This window comes from Oncorhynchus kisutch, linkage group LG29, assembly GCF_002021735.2.
Source record: "Oncorhynchus kisutch isolate 150728-3 linkage group LG29, Okis_V2, whole genome shotgun sequence".
Taxonomy (NCBI): Eukaryota; Metazoa; Chordata; class Actinopteri; order Salmoniformes; family Salmonidae; genus Oncorhynchus; species Oncorhynchus kisutch.
In genome coordinates this window covers 35,615,416-35,643,062 of record NC_034202.2, presented here as the reverse complement: position 1 = coordinate 35,643,062, position 27,647 = coordinate 35,615,416, and the positions used below count along the sequence as shown (strand labels likewise).

The 27,647-nt window shown below is 44.8% G+C and overlaps 1 protein-coding gene across 4 annotated transcripts in view; it reads right to left on the bottom strand.

Moving 5' to 3' along the window:
• Positions 1-1,001: 1,001 nt before the first annotated feature.
• The window catches only part of nf2b (NF2, moesin-ezrin-radixin like (MERLIN) tumor suppressor b), a 30,560-nt gene continuing 3,914 nt past the window's right edge, over positions 1,002-27,647 (bottom strand). The window contains exons 5-18 of one of the 4 annotated variants that reach the window (XR_004206126.1): positions 23,042-23,125; positions 22,842-22,910; positions 22,637-22,719; positions 22,013-22,088; positions 17,881-18,027; positions 17,576-17,650; positions 17,368-17,481; positions 16,974-17,096; positions 16,652-16,869; positions 15,982-16,084; positions 15,653-15,783; positions 15,277-15,445; positions 1,301-3,723; positions 1,002-1,249 (exon numbers count right to left, since the gene is read on the bottom strand). Coding sequence is in view for 3 of the 4 variants with exons in the window: in XM_031808943.1 (XP_031664803.1) it covers positions 3,676-3,723; positions 15,277-15,445; positions 15,653-15,783; positions 15,982-16,084; positions 16,652-16,869; positions 16,974-17,096; positions 17,368-17,481; positions 17,576-17,650; positions 17,881-18,027; positions 22,013-22,088; positions 22,637-22,719; positions 22,842-22,910; positions 23,042-23,125 (1,440 nt within the window). In the remaining variant the exon portion in view is untranslated. Of the gene's footprint in view, positions 3,724-15,245; positions 15,446-15,652; positions 15,784-15,981; positions 16,085-16,651; positions 16,870-16,973; positions 17,097-17,367; positions 17,482-17,575; positions 17,651-17,880; positions 18,028-22,012; positions 22,089-22,636; positions 22,720-22,841; positions 22,911-23,041; positions 23,126-27,647 lie in introns of all 4 variants that reach the window. The other 3 variants (XM_031808944.1, XM_031808943.1, XM_031808945.1) reach the window with 3 other exon arrangements.

Genomic DNA, 27,647 nt, shown 5'->3' with positions numbered 1-27,647 from the left:
GTTTTTCATGGTTCGGGCTAGGTCCCTTGGTTCCAGTGAAGGGAAATCTTAACGCTACAGCATACAATATCATTCTAGACGATTGTGTGCTTCCAACTTTGTGGCAACAGTTTGGGGAAGGCTCTTTCCTGTTTCCATATTATTGATTTGGAATGAGACATTTGACAAGCAGGTACATTCAAACAAACATGTACATTCATATCCATACTCTACCTGCATTCTCCCTCTCCTCCCTGTTTCTATTGGTAAGAATCATGTCTTTCTTCTCATCTAGCAAGAATAGCTGGATCTCTTCTCCCATCTAGTGGCACATCAGAGTGGTACAGTGCAGTCAGACCATCCCAAATTGCTCTCTACCACTTGGCCGTAACCCTTTGATATAAGCAGTGTAGTAGTGGTGGTGATTTGCACCAGTTCTTTTTTCACTTTACAGATCTGCAAACATTGAAGTGTTTCACACTCAATTTGAGTGTGAAATACCAAATATCAGCAAAACACATGCATCATGAATCTAACCTGTACAGTTTAAGCACAAAAATGTTTAAAGTACTTCACAAATATTTGATTGATGGATGCGGTCCTCTCCTGCTTCATTTGGACTCGCACTTCCTTTCACTTTTATCATTGGTGACAACACTTCATCCCCAACAATCAATCTGTCTTTGGTGTGGCTGCCAAGGGTGCAGCGGGTAGCCTTGCAGTTAGAGGTGGAGGGTTGCTAGTTTGAATCACGGGTCTGCCGGGGAAATAATCTGGCGGAAAGTGAGCTGCCTGCCGTTCTGCCATTGAGTCAAGGCACTTACCCACCCCCCCACAATAACAGCTCCGCACACCCTCTTCTAAAACCTGTAGGTATGGGTATTTCAGAGGGGTTGATAGAGACAGAAGTAAAATGCCAGTTGGATCTAAAAATCGGTCTTCTCAAATGTATTCCAAACATCAACACAATAGTTGTACAACTTCAAGACTGTAACCATCAAGAACTATGACAAAACAAGCAATGCTAATGTATATTTGTTTTAATAAGCAACAGCCAAGCCCTTTGACAGCATTGATTCTCTTATGACAAAAAGAAAACAGCACTCAAAACACTTAATCTCGGAAATCAGACATTGTGACTCGCTTTTGTTTGGCATGTCCCTACCTGGCTGTGTCTTAATAGTGTTAACTAGCTTCCTTCCCTTGTGTCCTTTCCTCTATGGCCACTGATCTGGCAGGGCATGATAGGTGACAGCAACACAGAGGAAACCTCTACACGGAGGAAACCTCTACACGGAGGAAACCTCTACACGGAGGAAACCTCTACACGGAGGAAACCTCTACACGGAGGAAACCTCTACACGGAGGAAACCTCTACACGGAGGAAACCTCTACACGGAGGAAACCTCTACACGGAGGAAACCTCTACACGGAGGAAACCTCTACACGGAGGAAACCTCTACACGGAGGAAACCTCTACACCTCTATAAATTGACTAGCGGCAATGAAGGAACGGAATCAAGGTTGTGAAGAAGAAAAACACAGTCCAGTGTAGTGTTTTACAAGGTCAGCCATAGTAGTACGGCGCCCCTAGAGGGCACATCGACAAATGTATCACCTTGTCGGCTCAGGTACTCGAATCAGCGACCTCTTCGGCTGTTTACTTGCCTAACTAACCACAAGGTTACTTGCCGCACTCTGAAAAGGAAAGGAGGCAACGACAGAGTGTTGCGAGACAGCCATATAGTGTCTGTGTCCCAAATGGCACTCTTTTCCCCCTTGTATAGAGCACTACTTTTGACCCGAGCCTGATGCTGGCCCGGGTCAAACGTAGTGCACTATATAGGGAATAGGGTGCCACTTGGGACAGATATGGGTGATTACAGTAAACCTATAGATATGAAACAGTTCTGAGGTCATCTATTAAAACAAACAGTTAAAAACAAACTGACGTGACACTTAAGCCCTTTAAAGCCGATGAACACATGAAAAAGGAGGAGTGCGAGAGAGGGAAAGGAGGATAGGGGGGAGAGGATGGAAAAAGTCAACAACAGTAAGATAAACAACAAAAGGAGTTAACATTATAAAACCCAACAACACTATTCTACACACATACATAGGTATAACCATCAGAAATGAAAAACACATGTACACAACAGTTATGCTGAGAGTGCGTGTGTGATATCCTGCCATCCAAAACAACTCCATTTTGATTCAAACCTGACATCGGTTAGAGGAAACTTCTGTAAAACAGATCTAACAATAATTTATTTATGTTACAATAAAAATGAATAATAAAATGTAGGGTTTAAATGTGATATTGACACATGGTTTGAATACATGGCTGTGTGTCTCTGTACGTGCAGGTGTCTGCACCCACAAAAATGCCAAACCAACTCCCAACCTTGAAAGTTTTGCATAATCTGCCAAGCAGTGTTCTGTTAGTTAGGATATCTGACCATTTAAGACATGGTTCCCATTCAAAAAACACAGCAAAGGTTGGGTCCAGACCATTTCAACTCAGCAAATAGGCATTATAATCTTATTATAGTCTGTTATTTTCAGATCATTTCTGTGAAATGGAATTGACCCCAACCCTTAACCATGAGTTATTACATCTACTTCCATCACAAGCACAAACCACCTTCTGTCTCCCTCTTCTCCTCCTCCATATACAGAATGTCTTCCCTACTTTTCTAGATGGAACCTTCCTCTGAGCTAAGCACTAACAAGATGTCGTAGAAATCAGAAGAGAAGTGGGCTTGTCTGCCTGCTAAACCCACCCCAGAGGTGTTGGAGCTAAACCCACCCCAGAGGTGTTTGACAATCCAGGCAGGTCATTGTCCCAAATGTCACCATAAATGAACTAAATAGGGCACTGGTCAAAGGCACTAAATAGGGAGTAGGGTGCCTTTTGGGATGCTCCATAACAGGAACTAGTGAACGAGGGATTGCATATTTAATGTTCGTAACGTGAAGAAAACATTTTAAAAAGCAAAGTTAAAGGCACGTCAACCGTCTAAAATACTAAAAACATAAAACCGTTGAAATGACCATTTGAATTGACAATGGTTAGGAGGCATAATGTGATGCAGGACACATGTTGCTCTGGAGACGGTCAGTTCGACCATGCTACAACAAAACGACTGAGTAAAGTAAGACATTATTCAGCGAAGGCAAGGTATCACACCTGAAGCCTGGTAGCTTGACAGACATGATCCTGGTCGCTGCGAGAGTATATTCTCCTAAAGGCACACTGTAGTGTAGAGTCAGTCATATAGGATAAACTACCTCAGTCAAATCTCTATCACACTCTGCCAGGCATCCCTTTAAAAACCAAACATTGAAGTAAAATACATCCACAGAACATGCACACAGCACCGTCTGTGATAATATACGCCCACAGGCAGTGTGACTAGGGCTGCATCAAATAAAACAGAACGGAGAACTTGTAGTGTTGTGGTGTGTGTCATCTGAGGAATACAAATCTTTCCAAAGCACAGTCCTTTCTGGAGTGTCACTGGGAGTGTGTGTGTGTGTGTGTCAGTGTGCTCCTTTTGTCAGGCACAAAACATAGATAGATGAAGTAGGCATATCTTGGTATTAAGGAACAAGAGTCACAACCAATGTCCCGCCTCCCTGCGTGTCTTCCAATGGCATTTAGCCTACCCCCTGTTTCATCCAATGGCAGTTGGATCACACTTCCTCAAAAAAAGCCATCTGAGCCATGTAGGCAGAGTTTCTCTGAAAAAACAAAGAACAAAAATGTTTGAGAAAGGGAAAAATACTGAGTTTTTCCTGGTTAGGTCATGTGGTCAAAATAGCATTTGAAAGGTATGGAGTTTGTTTTCTGTGTTCAACTGTCCCCGGGTTTAGATATGTTCCTGGTCGCTAGGAGACCGTAACAGAGGTCTCTTATCAACGGGCCTAAAAACAACATTCTAACTGGTCAGGGGGAACAGCTGACAGAGATACTGCATGTTCACATTAATAACAAACAAAAAAACACCACACCATTTTGTTTAGGGGGAAGGAGAGCAACTAACATTACTATGGGGCATGTAGGGAGGTTCTGGGGGGTAGTTCTAATATTACTATTGGGGCATGTAGGGAGGTTCTGGGGGGTAGTTCTAATATTACTATGGGGCATGTAGAGTGGTTCTGGGGGGTAGTTCTAATATTACTATGGGGCATGTAGGGAGGTTCTGGGGGGTAGTTCTAATATTACTATGGGGCATGTAGAGTGGTTCTGGGGGGTAGTTCTAATATTACTATGGGGCATGTAGGGAGGTTCTGGGGGGTAGTTCTAATATTACTATGGGGCATGTAGAGTGGTTCTGGGGGGTGGTTCTAATATTACTATGGGGCATGTAGGGAGGTTCTGGGGGGTAGTTCTAATATTACTATGGGGCATGTAGGGAGGTTCTGGGGGGTAGTTCTAATATTACTATGGGGCATGTAGAGTGGTTCTGGGGGGTGGTTCTAATATTACTATGGGGCATGTAGAGTGGTTCTGGGGGGTGGTTCTAATATTACTATGGGGCATGTAGAGTGGTTCTGGGGGGTGGTTCTAATATTACTATGGGGCATGTAGGGAGGTTCTGGGGGGTAGTTCTAATATTACTATGGGGCATGTAGGGAGGTTCTGGGGGGTAGTTCTAATATTACTATGGGGCATGTAGAGTGGTTCTGGGGGGTAGTTCTAATATTACTATGGGGCATGTAGGGAGGTTCTGGGGGGTAGTTCTAATATTACTATGGGGCATGTAGAGTGGTTCTGGGGGGTGGTTCTAATATTACTATGGGGCATGTAGGGAGGTTCTGGGGGGTAGTTCTAATATTACTATGGGGCATGTAGGGAGGTTCTGGGGGGTAGTTCTAATATTACTATGGGGCATGTAGAGTGGTTCTGGGGGGTGGTTCTAATATTACTATGGGGCATGTAGAGTGGTTCTGGGGGGTGGTTCTAATATTACTATGGGGCATGTAGAGTGGTTCTGGGGGGTGGTTCTAATATTACTATGGGGCATGTAGGGAGGTTCTGGGGGGTAGTTCTAATATTACTATGGGGCATGTAGGGAGGTTCTGGGGGGTAGTTCTAATATTACTATGGGGCATGTAGAGTGGTTCTGGGGGGTAGTTCTAATATTACTATGGGGCATGTAGGGAGGTTCTGGGGGGTAGTTCTAATATTACTATGGGGCATGTAGAGTGGTTCTGGGGGGTGGTTCTAATATTACTATGGGGCATGTAGGGAGGTTCTGGGGGGTGGTTCTAATATTACTATGGGGCATGTAGGGAGGTTCTGGGGGGTAGTTCTAATATTACTATGGGGCATGTAGAGTGGTTCTGGGGGGTGGTTCTAATATTACTATGGGGCATGTAGAGTGGTTCTGGGGGGTGGTTCTAATATTACTATGGGGCATGTAGGGAGGTTCTGGGGGGTAGTTCTAATATTACTATGGGGCATGTAGGGAGGTTCTGGGGGGTAGTTCTAATATTACTATGGGGCATGTAGAGTGGTTCTGGGGGGTAGTTCTAATATTACTATGGGGCATGTAGGGAGGTTCTGGGGGGTAGTTCTAATATTACTATGGGGCATGTAGAGTGGTTCTGGGGGGTGGTTCTAATATTACTATGGGGCATGTAGGGAGGTTCTGGGGGGTAGTTCTAATATTACTATGGGGCATGTAGAGTGGTTCTGGGGGGTAGTTCTAATATTACTATGGGGCATGTAGGGAGGTTCTGGGGGGTAGTTCTAATATTACTATGGGGCATGTAGAGTGGTTCTGGGGGGTGGTTCTAATATTACTATGGGGCATGTAGGGAGGTTCTGGGGGTTAGTTCTAATATTACTATGGGGCATGTAGGGAGGTTCTGGGGGGTAGTTCTAATATTACTATGGGGCATGTAGAGTGGTTCTGGGGGGTGGTTCTAATATTACTATGGGGCATGTAGAGTGGTTCTGGGGGGTGGTTCTAATATTACTATGGGGCATGTAGGGAGGTTCTGGGGGGTAGTTCTAATATTACTATGGGGCATGTAGAGTGGTTCTGGGGGGTGGTTCTAATATTACTAAGGGGCATGTAGAGTGGTTCTGGGGGGTGGTTCTAATATTACTAAGGGGCATGTAGGGAGGTTCTGGGGGGGTAGTTCTAATATTACTATGGGGCATGTAGGGAGGTTCTGGGGGGTAGTTCTAATATTACTATGGGGCATGTAGAGTGGTTCTGGGGGGTAGTTCTAATATTACTATGGGGCATGTAGAGTGGTTCTGGGGGGTGGTTCTAATATTACTATGGGGCATGTAGGGAGGTTCTGGGGGGGTAGTTCTAATATTACTATGGGGCATGTAGGGAGGTTCTAATATGACTATGGGGCATGTAGGGAGGTTCTGGGGGGTGGTTCTAATATGACTATGGGGCATGTAGGGAGGTTCTAATATTACTATGGGGCATGTAGAGTAGTTCTAACATTACTATTGGGGCATGTAGGGAGGTTCTGGGGGGTAGTTCTAATATTACTATTGGGGCATGTAGGGAGGTTCTGGGGGGGTAGTTCTAACATTACTATTGGGGCATGTAGGGAGGTTCTGGGGGGTAGTTCTAACATTACTATTGGGGCATGTAGGGAGGTTCTGGGGGGTAGTTCTAACATTACTATTGGGGCATGTAGGGAGGTTCTGGGGGGTAGTTCTAACATTACTATTGGGGCATGTAGGGAGGTTCTGGGGGGTAGTTCTAACATTACTATTGGGGCATGTAGGGAGGTTCTGGGGGTAGTTCTAATATTACTATTGGGGCATGTAGGGAGGTTCTGGGGGTAGTTCTAATATTACTATTGGGGCATGTAGGGAGGTTCTGGGGGGTAGTTCTAATATTACTATTGGGGCATGTAGGGAGGTTCTAATATTACTATGGGGCATGTAGGGAGGTTCTGGGGGGTAGTTCTAATATTACTATGGGGCATGTAGGGAGGTTCTGGGGGGTAGTTCTAATATTACTATGGGGCATGTAGGGAGGTTCTAATATTACTATGGGGCATGTAGAGTAGTTCTAACATTACTATTGGGGCATGTAGGGAGGTTCTAATATTACTATGGGGCATGTAGGGAGGTTCTGGGGGGGTAGTTCTAATATTACTATGGGGCATGTAGGGAGGTTCTAATATGACTATGGGGCATGTAGGGAGGTTCTGGGGGGTGGTTCTAATATGACTATGGGGCATGTAGGGAGGTTCTAATATTACTATGGGGCATGTAGAGTAGTTCTAACATTACTATTGGGGCATGTAGGGAGGTTCTGGGGGGTAGTTCTAATATTACTATTGGGGCATGTAGGGAGGTTCTGGGGGGGTAGTTCTAACATTACTATTGGGGCATGTAGGGAGGTTCTGGGGGGTAGTTCTAACATTACTATTGGGGCATGTAGGGAGGTTCTGGGGGGTAGTTCTAACATTACTATTGGGGCATGTAGGGAGGTTCTGGGGGGTAGTTCTAACATTACTATTGGGGCATGTAGGGAGGTTCTGGGGGTAGTTCTAATATTACTATTGGGGCATGTAGGGAGGTTCTGGGGGTAGTTCTAATATTACTATTGGGGCATGTAGGGAGGTTCTGGGGGGTAGTTCTAATATTACTATTGGGGCATGTAGGGAGGTTCTAATATTACTATGGGGCATGTAGGGAGGTTCTGGGGGGTAGTTCTAATATTACTATGGGGCATGTAGGGAGGTTCTGGGGGGTAGTTCTAATATTACTATGGGGCATGTAGGGAGGTTCTGGGGGGTAGTTCTAATATTACTATGGGGCATGTAGGGAGGTTCTGGGGGGTAGTTCTAATATTACTATGGGGCATGTAGAGTAGTTCTAACATTACTATTGGGGCATGTAGGGAGGTTCTAACATTACTATTGGGGCATGTAGGGAGGTTCTGGGGGGGAAGTTCTAATATTACTATTGGGGCATGTAGGGAGGTTCTGGGGGTAGTTCTAATATTACTATTGGGGCATGTAGGGAGGTTCTGGGGGGGTAGTTCTAACATTACTATTGGGGCATGTAGAGTGGTTCTGGGGGGTAGGTCTAATATTACTATTGGGGCATGTAGGGAGGTTCTGGGGGGTAGGTCTAACATTACTATTGGGGCATGTAGGGAGGTTCTAATATTACTATTGGGGCATGTAGGGAGGTTCTGGGGGGTAGGTCTAATATTACTATTGGGGCATGTAGGGAGGTTCTGGGGGGTAGTTCTAATATTACTATTGGGGCATGTAGGGAGGTTCTAATATTACTATGGGGCATGTAGGGAGGTTCTGGGGGGTAGTTCTAATATTACTATTGGGGCATGTTCTAATATTACTATTGGGGCATGTAGGGAGGTTCTGGGGGGTAGTTCTAATATTACTATTGGGGCATGTAGGGAGGTTCTGGGGGGTAGTTCTAACATTACTATTGGGGCATGTAGGGAGGTTCTGGGGGGTAGTTCTAATATTAATATTGGGGCATGTAGGGAGGTTCTGGGGGTAGTTCTAATATTACTATTGGGGCATGTAGGGAGGTTCTGGGGGGTAGTTCTAATATTACTATTGGGGCATGTAGGGAGGTTCTAATATTACTATGGGGCATGTAGGGAGGTTCTGGGGGGTAGTTCTAATATTACTATTGGGGCATGTAGGGAGGTTCTGGGGGGTAGTTCTAATATTACTATTGGGGCATGTAGGGAGGTTCTAATATTACTATTGGGGCATGTAGGGAGGTTCTGGGGGGGTAGTTCTAATATTACTATTGGGGCATGTAGAGTGGTTCTGGGGGGAGGTTCTAATATTACTATGGGGCATGTAGGGAGGTTCTGGGGGGTAGTTCTAATATTACTATGGGGCATGTAGAGTGGTTCTGGGGGGTGGTTCTAATATTACTATGGGGCATGTAGGGAGGTTCTGTGGGGGTAGTTCTAATATTACTATGGGGCATGTAGGGAGGTTCTAATATGACTATGGGGCATGTAGGGAGGTTCTGGGGGGTGGTTCTAATATGACTATGGGGCATGTAGGGAGGTTCTAATATTACTATGGGGCATGTAGAGTAGTTCTAACATTACTATTGGGGCATGTAGGGAGGTTCTGGGGGGGTAGTTCTAATATTACTATTGGGGCATGTAGGGAGGTTCTGGGGGGGGTAGTTCTAACATTACTATTGGGGCATGTAGGGAGGTTCTGGGGGGTAGTTCTAACATTACTATTGTGGCATGTAGGGAGGTTCTGGGGGGTAGTTCTAATATTACTATTGGGGCATGTAGGGAGGTTCTGGGGGGGTAGTTCTAATATTACTATTGGGGCATGTAGGGAGGTTCTGGGGGGTAGTTCTAATATTACTATTGGGGCATGTAGGGAGGTTCTGGGGGTAGTTCTAATATTACTATTGGGGCATGTAGGGAGGTTCTGGGGGGTAGTTCTAATATTACTATTGGGGCATGTAGGGAGGTTCTAATATTACTATGGGGCATGTAGGGAGGTTCTGGGGGGTAGTTCTAATATTACTATTGGGGCATGTAGGGAGGTTCTAATATTACTATGGGGCATGTAGGGAGGTTCTGGGGGGTAGTTCTAATATTACTATGGGGCATGTAGGGAGGTTCTGGGGGGTAGTTCTAATATTAATATGGGGCATGTAGGGAGGTTCTAATATTACTATGGGGCATGTAGAGTAGTTCTAACATTACTATTGGGGCATGTAGGGAGGTTCTAATATTACTATGGGGCATGTAGGGAGGTTCTGGGGGGGTAGTTCTAACATTACTATTGGGGCATGTAGAGTGGTTCTGGGGGGTAGTTCTAACATTACTATTGGGGCATGTAGAGTGGTTCTGGGGGGTAGTTCTAACATTACTATTGGGGCATGTAGGGAGGTTCTAATATTACTATGGGGCATGTAGAGTAGTTCTAACATTACTATTGGGGCATGTAGGGAGGTTCTGGGGGTAGTTCTAATATTACTATTGGGGCATGTAGGGAGGTTCTGGGGGGTAGTTCTAACATTACTATTGGGGCATGTAGGGAGGTTCTGGGGGGTAGTTCTAACATTACTATTGGGGCATGTAGGGAGGTTCTGGGGGGGTAGTTCTAACATTACTATTGGGGCATGTAGGGAGGTTCTGGGGGGTAGTTCTAACATTACTATTGGGGCATGTAGGGAGGTTCTGGGGGGTAGTTCTAATATTACTATTGGGGCATGTAGGGAGGTTCTGGGGGGTAGGTCTAATATTACTATTGGGGCATGTAGGGAGGTTCTGGGGGGTAGTTCTAACATTACTATTGGGGCATGTAGGGAGGTTCTGGGGGGTAGTTCTAATATTACTATTGGGGCATGTAGGGAGGTTCTGGGGGTAGTTCTAATATTACTATTGGGGCATGTAGGGAGGTTCTGGGGGTAGTTCTAATATTACTATTGGGGCATGTAGGGAGGTTCTAATATTACTATGGGGCATGTAGGGAGGTTCTGGGGGGTAGTTCTAATATTACTATTGGGGCATGTAGGGAGGTTCTAATATTACTATGGGGCATGTAGGGAGGTTCTGGGGGGTAGTTCTAATATGACTATTGGGGCATGTAGGGAGGTTCTAATATTACTATGGGGCATGTAGAGTAGTTCTAACATTACTATTGGGGCATGTAGGGAGGTTCTAATATTACTATGGGGCATGTAGGGAGGTTCTGGGGGTAGTTCTAATATTACTATTGGGGCATGTAGGGAGGTTCTAATATTATTATGGGGCATGTAGGGAGGTTCTGGGGGGTAGTTCTAATATTACTATTGGGGCATGTAGAGTGGTTCTGGGGGGTAGTTCTAACATTACTATTGGGGCATGTAGGGAGGTTCTAATATTACTATGGGGCATGTAGAGTAGTTCTAACATTACTATTGGGGCATGTAGGGAGGTTCTGGGGGGTAGTTCTAATATTACTATTGGGGCATGTAGGGAGGTTCTGGGGGGTAGTTCTAATATTACTATTGGGGCATGTAGGGAGGTTCTGGGGGGTAGTTCTAACATTACTATTGGGGCATGTAGGGAGGTTCTGGGGGGGTAGTTCTAACATTACTATTGGGGCATGTAGGGAGGTTCTGGGGGGTAGTTCTAATATTACTATTGGGGCATGTAGGGAGGTTCTGGGGGGTAGGTCTAATATTACTATTGGGGCATGTAGGGAGGTTCTGGGGGGTAGTTCTAACATTACTATTGGGGCATGTAGGGAGGTTCTGGGGGGTAGTTCTAATATTACTATTGGGGCATGTAGGGAGGTTCTGGGGGTAGTTCTAATATTACTATTGGGGCATGTAGGGAGGTTCTGGGGGGTAGTTCTAATATTACTATTGGGGCATGTAGGGAGGTTCTAATATTACTATGGGGCATGTAGGGAGGTTCTGGGGGGTAGTTCTAATATTACTATTGGGGCATGTAGGGAGGTTCTAATATTACTATGGGGCATGTAGGGAGGTTCTGGGGGGTAGTTCTAATATTACTATTGGGGCATGTAGGGAGGTTCTAATATTACTATGGGGCATGTAGAGTAGTTCTAACATTACTATTGGGGCATGTAGGGAGGTTCTAATATTACTATGGGGCATGTAGGGAGGTTCTGGGGGTAGTTCTAATATTACTATTGGGGCATGTAGGGAGGTTCTAATATTATTATGGGGCATGTAGGGAGGTTCTGGGGGGGTAGTTCTAATATTACTATTGGGGCATGTAGGGAGGTTCTAATATTACTATGGGGCATGTAGAGTAGTTCTAACATTACTATTGGGGCATGTAGGGAGGTTCTGGGGGGTAGTTCTAATATTACTATTGGGGCATGTAGGGAGGTTCTGGGGGGGTAGTTCTAACATTACTATTGGGGCATGTAGGGAGGTTCTGGGGGGTAGTTCTAACATTACTATTGGGGCATGTAGGGAGGTTCTGGGGGGTAGTTCTAATATTACTATTGGGGCATGTAGGGAGGTTCTGGGGGGTAGTTCTAATATTACTATTGGGGCATGTAGGGAGGTTCTGGGGGGTAGTTCTAATATTACTATTGGGGCATGTAGGGAGGTTCTGGGGGTAGTTCTAATATTACTATTGGGGCATGTAGGGAGGTTCTGGGGGGGGTAGTTCTAATATTACTATTGGGGCATGTAGGGAGGTTCTAATATTACTATGGGGCATGTAGGGAGGTTCTGGGGGGTAGTTCTAATATTAATATGGGGCATGTAGGGAGGTTCTAATATTACTATGGGGCATGTAGGGAGGTTCTGGGGGGGGTAGTTCTAATATTACTATTGGGGCATGTAGAGTGGTTCTGGGGGGAGGTTCTAATATTACTATTGGGGCATGTAGGGAGGTTCTGGGGGGTAGTTCTAACATTACTATTGGGGCATGTAGGGAGGTTCTGGGGGGTAGTTCTAACATTACTATTGGGGCATGTAGGGAGGTTCTGGGGGGTAGTTCTAATATTACTATTGGGGCATGTAGGGAGGTTCTGGGGGGTAGTTCTAACATTACTATTGGGGCATGTAGGGAGGTTCTGGGGGGTAGTTCTAATATTACTATTGGGGCATGTAGGGAGGTTCTGGGGTTAGTTCTAATATTACTATTGGGGCATGTAGGGAGGTTCTGGGGGGTAGTTCTAATATTACTATTGGGGCATGTAGGGAGGTTCTAATATTACTATGGGACATGTAGGGAGGTTCTGGGGGGTAGTTCTAATATTACTATTGGGGCATGTAGGGAGGTTCTGGGGGGTAGTTCTAACATTACTATTGGGGCATGTAGGGAGGTTCTGGGGGGGTAGTTCTAACATTACTATTGGGGCATGTAGGGAGGTTCTGGGGGGTAGTTCTAACATTACTATTGGGGCATGTAGGGAGGTTCTGGGGGGGTAGTTCTAATATTACTATTGGGGCATGTAGGGAGGTTCTGGGGGGTAGGTCTAATATTACTATTGGGGCATGTAGGGAGGTTCTGGGGGGTAGTTCTAACATTACTATTGGGGCATGTAGGGAGGTTCTGGGGGGTAGTTCTAATATTACTATTGGGGCATGTAGGGAGGTTCTGGGGGTAGTTCTAATATTACTATTGGGGCATGTAGGGAGGTTCTGGGGGGTAGTTCTAATATTACTATTGGGGCATGTAGGGAGGTTCTAATATTACTATGGGGCATGTAGGGAGGTTCTGGGGGGTAGTTCTAATATTACTATTGGGGCATGTAGGGAGGTTCTAATATTACTATGGGGCATGTAGGGAGGTTCTGGGGGGTAGTTCTAATATTACTATTGGGGCATGTAGGGAGGTTCTAATATTACTATGGGGCATGTAGAGTAGTTCTAACATTACTATTGGGGCATGTAGGGAGGTTCTAATATTACTATGGGGCATGTAGGGAGGTTCTGGGGGTAGTTCTAATATTACTATTGGGGCATGTAGGGAGGTTCTAATATTATTATGGGGCATGTAGGGAGGTTCTGGGGGGTAGTTCTAATATTACTATTGGGGCATGTAGGGAGGTTCTAATATTACTATGGGGCATGTAGAGTAGTTCTAACATTACTATTGGGGCATGTAGGGAGGTTCTGGGGGGTAGTTCTAATATTACTATTGGGGCATGTAGGGAGGTTCTGGGGGGGTAGTTCTAACATTACTATTGGGGCATGTAGGGAGGTTCTGGGGGGTAGTTCTAACATTACTATTGGGGCATGTAGGGAGGTTCTGGGGGGTAGTTCTAATATTACTATTGGGGCATGTAGGGAGGTTCTGGGGGGTAGTTCTAACATTACTATTGGGGCATGTAGGGAGGTTCTGGGGGGTAGTTCTAATATTACTATTGGGGCATGTAGGGAGGTTCTGGGGGTAGTTCTAATATTACTATTGGGGCATGTAGGGAGGTTCTGGGGGGGGTAGTTCTAATATTACTATTGGGGCATGTAGGGAGGTTCTAATATTACTATGGGGCATGTAGGGAGGTTCTGGGGGGTAGTTCTAATATTAATATGGGGCATGTAGGGAGGGTCTAATATTACTATGGGGCATGTAGGGAGGTTCTGGGGGGGTAGTTCTAATATTACTATTGGGGCATGTAGAGTGGTTCTGGGGGGAGGTTCTAATATTACTATTGGGGCATGTAGGGAGGTTCTGGGGGGTAGTTCTAACATTACTATTGGGGCATGTAGGGAGGTTCTGGGGGGTAGTTCTAACATTACTATTGGGGCATGTAGGGAGGTTCTGGGGGGGTAGTTCTAATATTACTATTGGGGCATGTAGGGAGGTTCTGGGGGGTAGTTCTAACATTACTATTGGGGCATGTAGGGAGGTTCTGGGGGGTAGTTCTAATATTACTATTGGGGCATGTAGGGAGGTTCTGGGGGTAGTTCTAATATTACTATTGGGGCATGTAGGGAGGTTCTGGGGGGTAGTTCTAATATTACTATTGGGGCATGTAGGGAGGTTCTAATATTACTATGGGACATGTAGGGAGGTTCTGGGGGGTAGTTCTAATATTACTATTGGGGCATGTAGGGAGGTTCTGGGGGGTAGTTCTAACATTACTATTGGGGCATGTAGGGAGGTTCTGGGGGGTAGTTCTAATATTACTATTGGGGCATGTAGGGAGGTTCTGGGGGGTAGTTCTAATATTACTATTGGGGCATGTAGGGAGGTTCTAATATTACTATGGGGCATGTAGGGAGGTTCTGGGGTGTGGTTCTAATATTACTATGGGGCATGTAGGGTGGTTCTAATATTACTATGGGGCATGTAGGGAGGTTCTGGGGGGTGGTTCTAATATTACTATGGGGCATGTAGGGAGGTTCTGGGGGGAGGTTCTAATATTACTATTGGGGCATGTAGGGAGGTTCTGGGGGGTAGTTCTAACATGACTATTGGGGCATGTAGGGAGGTTCTGGGGGGTGGTTCTAATATTACTATGGGGCATGTAGGGAGGTTCTGGGGGGTAGTTCTAATATTACTATGGGGCATGTAGGGAGGTTCTGGGGGGTAGTTCTAACATTACTATGGGGCATGTAGGGAGGTTCTAATATTACTATGGGGCATGTAGAGTAGTTCTAACATTACTATTGGGGCATGTAGGGAGGTTCTGGGGGGTGGTTCTAATATGACTATGGGGCATGTAGGGTGGTTCTAATATGACTATGGGGCATGTAGGGTGGTTCTAATATTACTGTGGGGCATGTAGGGTGGTTCTAATAGTACTGTGGGGCATATATTACTTTTGGTTCTTACATTACTATGGGGCATGTAGGGTGGTTCTTACATTACTATGGGGCATGTAGGGTGGTTCAGGGGGATAGCCGCGGGCCTCGTTGCGGAGGCTGTAGACCCCAGCCTGCTGCTGCTGCTCCTCCAACTTCAGAGACTCAATCTCAGACTTCAGCTCCTTCAGCTGGTCCTGCAGGTGTTTACTCTTCTCCACGTACTCTAGTCTGGGGGGGGGGTGAGATAGCCTTCACCTATCAGTTTTGTTTACTCAGCTTCGCAAGGTCATGAGAAAAGGGAACAACTTTTTGGAATTAAATGTCCCAAATGGCACCCTATTTCCTATGTAGTGCACTACTTCAGACGACAGACCCTGGTCAAAATTAGTGCACTATTGAGGGAATATGATGCCATTTGGAGGGAACCCAGCTCACCTCTCCCTCTCTATCTCCATTGACAGTCTCTTCATATCAGAGTCTTTAAAGTCGATGCGCATTGATCCGGATCCCAGAGCTAGGTCTCCTCCCTCTGGGGGAGGAGGGGGGGTGGAGTAGGCCGCTATGAGCTGGAACACACACAGAGAAAGAACAAGAGGTGCCAGTTATAGGGGCCAGGAAAAAGGGAGGATGTGGTTTTGATAACCTCTGTGGTGTGGTGTGTACTGGGTATGTTGTATTAGCTGTGATTGTAGTAGTGGTGAGCTCTAAAATGATGGTTCAGGTACCGGTTAAGATGTCTTGGTTAAGGTTATAGTTTTCTGTACCGGATAAGATGTCTTGGTGATCTCCAGGAGTTTCTGCTTGGCTCTCCTCTCAGCATCCTTGGCCTCTGTAAGGTCCTGCTTCAGATGGTCCGCCTCCTTCGACCTGCAGAGAGGAACCGCTACTTACTGTGCATTGACTAGTCAGCGATGCACAAAATATACAGCAGAGGTGGGCTGACCTTTATAACCAAGAGCGGAAAGTGGGTGTTTAAACTTCTCCACTGTTTCGGTCCTGTAGCTATCACATTGGTGCATAATGAAGCGCACCCTGAGCAGACACTGAGTGCATTGTCTTAGGTTAAGCTCATCTGCAATCTCTACCATTTCTCCTGCTTAAGATCATCTGCAATCTCTACCATTCCTCCCGCGGCTATTTTAAGCTCATCCGCAATCTCTAGCATTCCTCCTGCGGCTATTTTAAGCGCATCCGCAATCTCTACCATTCCTCCTGCGGCTATTTTAAGAGCATCCGCAATCTCTACCATTCCTCCTGCGGCTATTTTAAGGGCATCCACAATCTCTACCATTCCTCCCGTGGCTATTTTAAGCTCATCTGCAATCCCTGCCATTCCTCCTGCTGCTCGTGGCTACATTTGACCTTTACAACTACTTATCCTCTAAACTAAAACACTAATAATAATTACATGAACACTGACAGTAATATCTGTACCTCCTCTCTGACTGCTCCACCAGTTTGACGGCCAGCTGCTCTGCCTCTCTCATCTTCTGCTCCATCAGTCTCTTCTCCTCCTTGGTCTTGAGGGCGGTAGCCTCTATCCTTTGTCTCTCCTGCTCCGCCTCGGCAGCCTTGTGGGCCAACAGCTTGGCTTCCTCCTCGGCGATCTGGGCTTTCTCCGCCAGCAGATCTGCGGTCTCCTCTGAACGCAGCTACAAACAGACACAACACCTCCATAAGCAGACATAACACTTATAAATGGTTCATATACATTTCTAAGGAGAACCCGCTCTCGTGGAGCAGACGCCACCCTTACCAGCGCCTCATTGGCCAGCCGTGCCTCGTCCTGCAGCTGGAACAGCCGTCTCTCCATCTCCTCCTTCGCTCGCTCTGCCTCCTCCCTCATTTGCTTCTCCCGTGCAAGGATCTGACGCTCCACCTGCAGATGAACAGGCAGTTCAGCCAATCAGAGAACAGAAAATATCACTCGCAACCAATCAGAACACTCTGCCTGCCCTTGATAGGCAGAACAGCCAATCGGAGAACAGACTGGGTAGCAACTGACATGGACTGTGTGCTATGTTCACAACATAGTATCTTCTCATTGAAAAATACTGGCAGCTAAGTCTATATAGAAACACTGTATATCTTTAAAAACGACACAAATACAGGGGTGTGGTAGAGTGTCTGTGGATGTGTTGAGAGCGGACCTTCTTGCGAGCCTTCTCCTCCTTGGCCTGAGACTTCATCTGCTGAACCTCGATGGAGTCCACCTTCCTCCTCCTCATGAACAGGTCATGGTTCCCAATGCACAGCTGCAGGATCTGAACACACACACACACATGGGTTAAAATGGACTTTACCAGATAAGAGTTTAAAACTGGCACCAACTCTGACTTCCTACAAACAACAACCTACCAGTTTGTTGACTCTCAGTTGGGAGGAGTAGAATTTAAAAACATCCTTCTTCTTGTCCAGAGGTTTTATTGTGAACTGTACCAGGGGAGAGGACAAAGTTAATAACACGTTATCATCTGTGTAGTAGATGGTAGCCATTAGCGTCGGGAAACCAAACCGCTGAGATCAGGTTTACTTCACGTAAAAACATAAAAATGAGCTTGTGAAAACAGGCCGGTTTAATGTGGCTAGGTAGCCATAACACAAAAGATACATTTTTAAATTGGATGAAAATGAAATCAATAAATAAATAATAGCAGATTCACCGTGGTTACCTCCTTCTCGCTGTAGGAGATGTTGCGGATGCCGCTCCAGGGGAAAGACTTGTTGGGGTTCAGTTTGCTGTTGGGGCTGTAAATATGAAGGCCCTGGGCATCGACACCCAGTAGCAGGTCTGTGTCTCGTTTATTTTGCTGTGGAGAAATCACAATATAGAACATTTACACACGTACTATTCATATATAAACTCATGCATGTCTGTGCCATAATTCATTTGCTGTGGAGATATTATAGCATATATATAGCATTCATACATGTACTATTAAGACACTGAAAAAAATATAAACGCTACATGTACCTGCTGGTCCCATAATAATAAAGCTAACACATGGCATTGTTTTAAGATTTTTTATATATTTTTTATTTCACCTTTATTTAACCAGGTTAAAGTTGAGTTGAGAACAAGTACTCATTTACAATTGCTACCTGGCCAAGATAAAGCAAAGCAGTTCGACACATACAACAACACAGAGTTACACATGGAGAAAAACAAACATACAAAAGAAAATTAAGAAAATTAAGTCTATATACGATGTGAGCAAATGAGGTGAGATAAGGGAGGTAAAGGCAAAAAAAAGGCTATGGTGGCGAAGTAAATACAAAATAGCAAGTAAAACCCTGGAATGGTAGATTTGCAGTGGAAGAATGTGCAAAGTAGAAATAAAAATAATGGGGTGCAAAGGAGCAAAATAAATAAATAAATACAATAGGGGAAGAGGTAGTTGTTTGGGCTAAATTATAGACGAACTATGTACAGGTGCAGCAATCTGTGACCTGCTCTGACAGCTGGTGCTTATAGCTAGTGAGGGAGATAAGTGTTTCCAGTTTCAGAGATTTTTGTAGTTCGTTTCAGTCATTGGTAGCAGAGAACTGGAAGGAGAGGCGGCCAAAGGTAGAATTGGTTTTGGGGGTGACCAGAGAGATATACCTGCTGGAGCGCGTGCTACTGGTGGGTGCTGCTATGGTGATCAGTGAGCTGAGATAAGGGGGGACTTTACCTAGCAGGGTCTTGTAGATGACCTGGAGCCAGTGGGTTTGGCAATGGACATGAAGCGAGGGCCAGCCGACGAGAGCGTACAGGTCGCAATGGTGGGTAGTATATGGGGCTTTGGTAATAAAATGGATGGCACTGTGATAGACTGCATCCAATTTGTTGAGTACAGTGTTGGAGGCTATTTTGTAAATGACATCGCCGAAGTCGAGGATCGGTAGGATGGTCAGTTTTACGAGGGTATGTTTAGCGGCATGAGTGAAGGATGCTTTGTTGCGAAATAGGAAGCCAATTCTAGATTTCATTTTGGATTGGAGATGTTTGATGTGAGTCTGGAAGGAGAGTTTACAGTCTAACCAGACACCTAAGTATTTGTAGTTGTCCACATATTCTCAGAACCGTCCAGAGTAGTGATGCTGGACGGGCAGGCAGGTGCAGGCAGCGATCGGTTGAAGAGCATGCATTTAGTTTTACTTGTATTGAAGAGCAATTGGAGGCCACGGAAGGAGAGTTGTATGGCATTGAAGCTCGTCTGGAGGGTTGTTAAGACAGTGTACAAAGAAGAGCCAGAAGTATAAAGAATGGTGTCGTCTGTGTAAAGGTGGATCAGAGACTCACCAGCAGCAAGAGCGACATCATTGATGTATACAGAGAAGAGTCAGCCCAAGAATTGAACCCTGTGGCACCCCCATAGAGACTGCCAGGCCCTGGTTCATTGATAATTTGTGTGAGATTGAGGGCATCAAGCTTAGATTGTAGGATGGCTGGAGTGTTAAGCATGTTCCAGTTTAGGTCACTTAGCAGCACGAGCTCTGAAGATAGATGGGGGGCAATCAGTTCACATATGGTGTCCAGAGCACAGCTGGGGGCAGAGGGTGGGCTATAGCAGGCGGCAACGGTGAGAGACTTGTTTTTAGAGAGTTGGATTTTTAAAAGTAGGTCATACCAAGGATCGTTTAGCTATTTGATTTAGAATTTTAGGATCCCTTAAGGTATAAGAAACAAATATGTAAACATTTTTTGATGAAACATTGAATTTGGCCTTATTGCTACTAGCCCACAGAAACGCATTGAATATCAGATTCACTTCATAAAACAACAGATAGTCCCCGAATACCCCCAGATTTGTACGTCGGACTGCCAGATGGTGAAGCGTGATTCATCACTTCAGAGAATGCATTTCCACTGCTCCAGAGTCCAATGTCGGCGAGCTTTACACCACTCCAGCCGACGCTTGGCATTGTGCATGGTGATCTTAGGCTTCTGTGCGGCTGCTCGGACATGGAAAACCATTTCATGAAGCTCCCAAAGAACAACTCTTGTGCCGACGTTGCCTCCAGAGGCAGTTTGGAACTCTGTAGTGAGGGTTGCAACCGAGGACAGATGACATTTACGCGGTACTCGCTTCAGCACTCGGCGGTCTTGCTCTGTGAGTTCTGTGGTCTACCACTTCGCGGCTGAGCCGTTGTTGCTCCTAGACGTTTCCACTTCACAGTAACAGCCCTCACAGTTGACCGGGGCAGCTCTAGTAGGGTATAAATGTGACGAAATGACCTGTTGGAAAGGTGGCATACTATGACAGTGCTATGTTGAAAGTCACTGAGCTCTTCAGTAAGGCCATTATATTGCCAATGTTTGTCTATGGAGATTGCGTGGCGGTGTGCTCGGTTTTATACACCTGTCAGCAAAGGGAGCGGCTGAAATAGCTAAATCCACTCATTTGAAGGCGTGTCCACATACTTTTGTATATACAGTTGACTTCCATTAATTTGGAAGTACGTGTTCATGTGAGACTCAGCTTTCCACAGAGGGGTCATATTAGTGTGTAGCTCAAACTGTTCAGACGCTACAGACAGAAGAGGCTGTACTGACTTCAGACGAGTCCCGTGATGCTTGTAGGGGTCGTAGAGCAACACTGAGAACACCATTGTGTTCTTAAGACTCAACTTGCCACAGAGGGGTCATAATAGTTCAGGGTCATTATTACCATACGGAAACTTTAGACGTTGTCTCGTGGTCTGACAAAACACAGCTCTAGCTAGCTCTGCCACCTTCCACCGCAGATGTGGAAGGGCGATATCGGCAGATGACGTGGATTGAGACGCAGCCCATGCAATAACAAAAAACCCTCTCTAGCTTAAACAGACAGATGTGTATTATGTTAATTAGATTTCAGAAGGGCCCCGGAGAAGGGTGCAATACTTGCAATACTATTTCTGAGTATTTACAAAAAATGGGTCCCGAATCAACTACTTCTATTGGAAGTATTTTAAAATATTGTGTCTCAATTTCATATTAATAGGGTAATACTTAAAAGTATTTTCAAAATTTCTGGGGTTAAATACACGGGAGTCTATTACAGTCAGTGTATGAGTATTTGCAAATACTTTCCAAGTGTATTTCCAAATACATTACAATAGTCAACTACAATTACAATAGTCAACTACTTGTTGACTAAAAACATATCTTAATAGTGATTTCCAAATGTGTCAAAGTAATTGTAATACCATAGATAGTATTCGAACCCAGGTCTGACGGAGTGTGTACATCAATACAAACCTTTGTTCGAGGGGATGGGTGAGCGAGGATAATGTAGAAGAGATAACTGGTATAATGCTCCCAAAGTGTAGTTTAATCAGACAAGGTTTCGACCCTAAACGGCGTCTTTATCCAATAATTGGGGGCCAAACAGCAAAAAAACATATGACTGTAAAATACCTTCAACTGTATTGGGCTGCTGAAGGTTGTAATCGGGCTGCCGAAGGGTGTAATCGGGCTGCCGAAGGGTGTAATCGGGCTGCCGAAGGGTGTAATCGGGCTGCCGAAGGGTGTAATCGGGCTGCCGAAGGTTGTAATCGGGCTGCTGAAGGCTCTGTTCTTATGTCCTTATATGTAATACAGGCTATGTGTTTGGCTTTATTGACAAAGTTCCTACGAAGATAAATAAAGGTCTAAATTAGTTTGCGTTTGCATAGTACACTGACGATGTGCCCTTGAGCAATGCACTTGACACTAATTTGCACCAGCGGGGCCGCATGGCTGACCCTGTGTACACTTCAGGAGAAAGGAGATATTATTGGGAAGCAACCAAAGTAAGAGAGAAGTGTTTGACTAAAGGAGTGACTCACAGTGATGGCAAAGTAGCTGACTCCATACATGTCCAGGTCCTGAGCTATCTTCAGGTAGTCCATCTCAGCCTCATCCCTGTGAACAGCACACATACCAAACACATCAATCATTAGACAACACTGTCTCGGGCCCAGCAACACAAGTCAATGGGTCATGTTTCTCCCATAGATACAGAACTACATCTGACTCGTCTGGTACTGGTAGATATTGCACTATAGCTGTGTTTCTCAACTCCGGTGCTCCAGTAACCCCATCAGTACACATTTTTGCCATAGAACCACACAAGCACACCAGATGCTATCAATCAACTAATCATAAAGCCCTTGACAACTTGACAAGTTGAATCAGGGCCACGTTCAGCAGCCAAACATTATCGAACTTTGCAGATAGAAATGCCATGAATGGAGCAGACATGAGTTCTTATTCTACATGTCAGAGATACATGTTATGTTCTACATAACATTTCTATCTGAACGTTCCAAAATGTGGTGTGCTGCTGAATGCTCCCCAGGTGCATTTGTCCGGGGCTACAACAAGAACGTGAACCGCTGGGAGAACATCAGGTCCAGAGTTGAGAAACTCTCTGCTTCTCTATAAGTAGTAGATGCGTCAGCTGGTCTTACCTGGCGATGCCTCTGTGCTCTGCATACCAGGCTGTGATCTTCTCCTCCCACATGTCTGCAGTCATCTGGTACTGCATCAGAACCTGTGGAAACAAACAAATAACAACATGATCTCACTCACATCAAAAGACAACCACACATACACAAATAACATGATCACGCACGCACACACACCCACTTATTTTTCCATAGTGGTACTACTTACTCTTTTAGGTAGGAGCTCATCCTGGGCTAAGAACCCCGGCTTGTGAAAGTTTGGTTCATAGTCCCCATACTGTATGAGAGAGAAAAAGACATTAATGTAAATGACAGCTTTCGAAATCTACATCTGGAGAAGCCTTGAAAACACAGCCCCATATATTAATATCAACACAAGATATTCACACTGAAAAGGCATTTTCTTACCTTGGCTTGAACAGCGTACGATGCCAACAGGACAGAGGCTTCAGGAGAACAGAAAATTTCCTCGTCTAATATTTGCTTTTTCACCTGGAGGGTGAATTAGACATTAACCCAACCCGTTCTCTGCAAAGACACTGGGTAGTCTGAGAACAGTTGGCACGACAAGACTCCTCAGGACAATTAAGCTACAGTAGTCAAGCCAGAACATAAAAGAGCTGAATCCCAACTTGATATATATACACTAGAGGTTGACCGATTAATTAGGGCCGATTACATTTTCATAAATCGGTAATTTGCCTTTTTGGACGCCGATTACATTGCAATCCACGAGGAAACTGCGTGGCAGGCTGACCACCTGTTACGTGTGTGAAGCTGCCACGCGAGTGCAGCGTCAAAAGGACCTTGTGGCTGCAAGGAGCCAAGGTAAGTTGCTAGCTAGCATTAAACCTATCTTATAAAAAAACAATCAATCTTCACATAATCACTAGTTAAATACACATGGTTGATGATATTACTGGGTTAACTAGCTTGTTCTGCGTTGCATATAATCAATGCGGTGCCTGTTAATTTATCATCGAATCACAGCCTACTTCAACTGTAGCAAAAGCGCATTGCCGAAAAAAAGCACAATTATTGCACAAAATGTACTCAACCACAAACATCAATCCCTTTCTTAAAAAATCAATACACAGAAGTATATCTTTTTTAAACCTGCAAATTTAGTTAAGAGAAATTCATGTTAGCATACAATATTAAATAGGGAAATTGTGTCACTTCTCTTGCGTTCAGTGCAAACAGAGTCAGGGTATATGTAACAGCTTGGGCCGCCTGGCTCGTTGTGAACTAATTTGCCAGAATTTTACATAATTATGACATAACATTGAAGGTTGTGCAATGTAACAGCAATATTTAGCCTTAGGGTTGCCAGCCGTTCGATGAAACACGGAACGGCTCCGTATTTCAATGAAAGAATAAACGTTTTGTTTTCTAAATGATAGTTTGCGGATTGACCATATTAATGACCAAAGGCTCGTATTTCTGTGTGTTATTATATTATAATTAAGTCTATGATTTGATAATAATAATAATAATAATAATAGATAGAGCAGTCTGACTGAGCAGTGGTAGGCAGCAGCAGGCTCGTAAGCATTCATTCAAACAGCACTTCAATGTGTTTGCCAGCAGCTCTTAGCAATGCTTGATGCACTGTGCTGTTTATGACTTCATGCCTATCAACTCCCGAGATTAGGCAGGCAATACTAAAGTGCTTATAAGAACATCCAATAGTCAAAGGTATATGAAATACAAATGGTATAGAGAGAACTAGTCGATGCGTCATAATTCCTATAATAACTACAACCTAAAAGGAACCGACTAACCCATGTTCAACTGCTGTTCACATGGAACCCTTCTCCACTTCGACCTTCAAAGTTCTCGATTGAATATTTGCTCTCTTTCTAAAATTATCCGCCGCAATTGTTGCATCCCCTATTACTAGCCTGTTCAGCCTCTCTTTCGTATCATCGGAGATCCCCAAAGATTGGAAAGCTGCTTCAGTCATCCCCCTCTTCAAAGGGGGAGACACTTGTCGTGACGTTGTATTAGTTAATGTGACGACAGTTGCTCATCGCATGATTAAAAGTTCCTAATTGCGCGATTAACTGAATCAAGCAATTATTAACTCATTAACCTGGGGCACCATGGGAAAATACGTTTTTATTGAGTTTCTATTTCCCAAATTAACTCAAAGAATATCAGAATATAGATTTTACAATAGCCGCTAATTAATCAGTTACTTCTACAATCTTGTTCTGAACGTCACATAATCCGGGAATCTGCACGGACCCGGGTCTCACCAATGAGTTCATACCACACCAATCTTAGTTGAATATTTATTTACTAGAAAGCTAAAATGATGATAAAAGATACACAAAACATATTCTAGGCTATTGATTAGAACTTAGTATAACCGGTCACACTATGGCGCGTGTTACCCAGAATGGGGATTTAAAAGAGAGAAAAAGAGAAAGTACGAGAGAAATATACATTTGGGTGAATTTGTCAGCTATGCTTATTCTAACCCTAGCCTTGCCCCAAACTGCCGCTCTTATGGGTCAGAAGATAATGATGTAATTACGTGGGGAAGGTCTCTGTGGATTCTCCACATGGACCGTCCAGGCTGCTCAATGACGCATTTCTCCGGTTCACCTCTCTGGTCGTCCTCACGATGTCAGTGTCCTTTTGGCTTAGGAGTCTGTTCCCTCGCCCTTGTTCTGGAAGGGCTCTTCTGAGGACAGAGAGCTCTGTAGCTCAGAGCGTAGGAATGAAACAGTGTAGATACCACGATTCGATGGAAAGTGGAAGCTAGGTGGTTCGACTTGAATTCACCCGCTTAGACACAGTTACTCATCCGTAGCTTGGGTAGAAAAAGATTTCTTTGTCTTCAAACTTGTGTTGCGTTTTGGGTTCGTTGACTTTTTAGACCTCGGCTGCAGCTTGGGTCACTTAGTCTTATCTGTAAATTCTTTACTCACAGGTTGTATACCTTCGTGTCAAAAGTGGGCGTAACCGCCTTTAGGGCAATTCTCTGGACGTACCTAGTTAAGAGCAAGGTCTAGATTTGACTCAAATCCAATTTTAGACAACTAACTTCACCAAAACATTCTCTTTGATTTGGACATTTTCCATACAACGTATAAACATCAAACATATACTAGGTAAACTGTTGACGTTACAATGTTTTCGTAATAACGTCATCTATTAATAACAAAACAAAAATGACATTTTCATATTCTATCTATCGTCATGACCACCATTGTGGCTGACGGAAACCATTGTTCCAAAGTCCTTTTATTTCATGTTTAATGTTCTGAGGCTGGTTCTCCATAGTAACAGGACAAAAGAAAGTTGTCTGTGGCCTAAGATTTACCATGGGCGTGAGGGGTCATAAAACCCCCACATCTTCAGACCCCTAGATCTCTCCTCCTCTGTTGGGGTTGAGAGATAATCTGTAGGGTTGTGGTCTCCTGTAACCTGACCTGATCAGGACAGTCATGACACACTTTAGACCCAAACTGTTACAGACCTATATCTTTCCTACCCTGCCTTCGACAAGTATTCGAAAGCCAAGTTAACAAACAGATCACCGACCATTTTGAATCCAACCGTAACTTCTCTGCTATGCAATCTGGTTTCCGAGCTGGTCGTGGGTGCACCTCAGCCACGCTCAAGGTCCTAAACGGTATCATAAGCCGTCATCGATAAAAGACAGTACTGTGCAGCCATCTTCATCGACCTGGTCAAGGCTTTCGACTCTGTCAATCACCACATCCTCATCGGCAGACTCGATAGCCTTGGTTTCTCAAATGATTGCCTCGCCTGGTTCACCAACTACTTCTCTGATAGAGTTCAGCGTGTCAAATTGGAGGGCCTGTTGTCCGGGCCTCTGGCAGTCTCTATGGGGGTGCCACAGGGTTCAATTCTTGGGCCGACTCTCTTCTCTGTATTCATCAATGATGTCGCTCTTGCTCCATTCTGTATACTTCTGGCCCTTCTTTGGACACTGTGTTAACAACCCTCCAGACGAGATTCAATGCCATACAACTCTCCTTCCGTGGCCTCCAACTGCTCTTAAATACAAGTAAAACTAAATGTCTTCAACCGATCGCTGCCTCCACCTGCCCGTCCAGCATCACTACTCTGGACGGTTCTGAGAATATGTGGACAACTACAAATACTTAGGTGTCTGGTTAGACTGTAAACTCTTCTTTCAGACTCACATTAAGCATCTCCAACCCAAAATTAAATCTAGAATTGGCTTCCTATTTCGCAGCAAAGCATCCTTCACTCATGCCGCTAAACATACCCTCGTAAAACTGACTATCCTACTGATCCTCCACTTCGTCAATGCAATTTACAAAATAGCCTCCAACACTCTACTCAGCAAATTGGATGTCGTCTATCACAGTGCCATCCGTTTTGTCACCAAAGCCCCATATACTACCCATCACTGCGACCTGTATGCTCTCGTTGGCTGGCCCTCACTTCATATTTGTCGCCAAACCCACTGACTCCAGGTCATCTATAAGTCTTTGCTTATAGGCAGGTAAAGCCCCGCCTTATCTCAGCTCACTGGTCAAATTAGCAGCACCCACCCGTAGCACGTGCTCCAGCAGGCATATTTCACTGGTCATCCCCAAAGCCAACTCCCCTTTTGACCACTTTTCCTTCCAGTTCTCTGCTGCCAATGACTGGAACGAATTGCAAAATCACTGAAGCTGGAGTCTTATATCTCGCTCACTAACTTTAAGCATCAGCTGTCAGAGCAGCTTACCGAACATTGCACCTGTACGCAGCCCATCTGTAAATAGCGCACCCAACTACCTCATCCCCATATTGTTATTTATTTTAACTCCTTTGCACCCCAGTATCTCTACTTGCACATTCATCTTCTGCACATCTGTCACTCCTGTGTTAATGCTAAATTGTAATTATTTTGCCACTATGGCCTATTTATTGCCTTACCTCCCTAATCTTAATACATTCGCACACACTGTATATAGGTTTTTCATTTGTGTTATTGACGGTACGTTTGCTTATCCCATGTGTA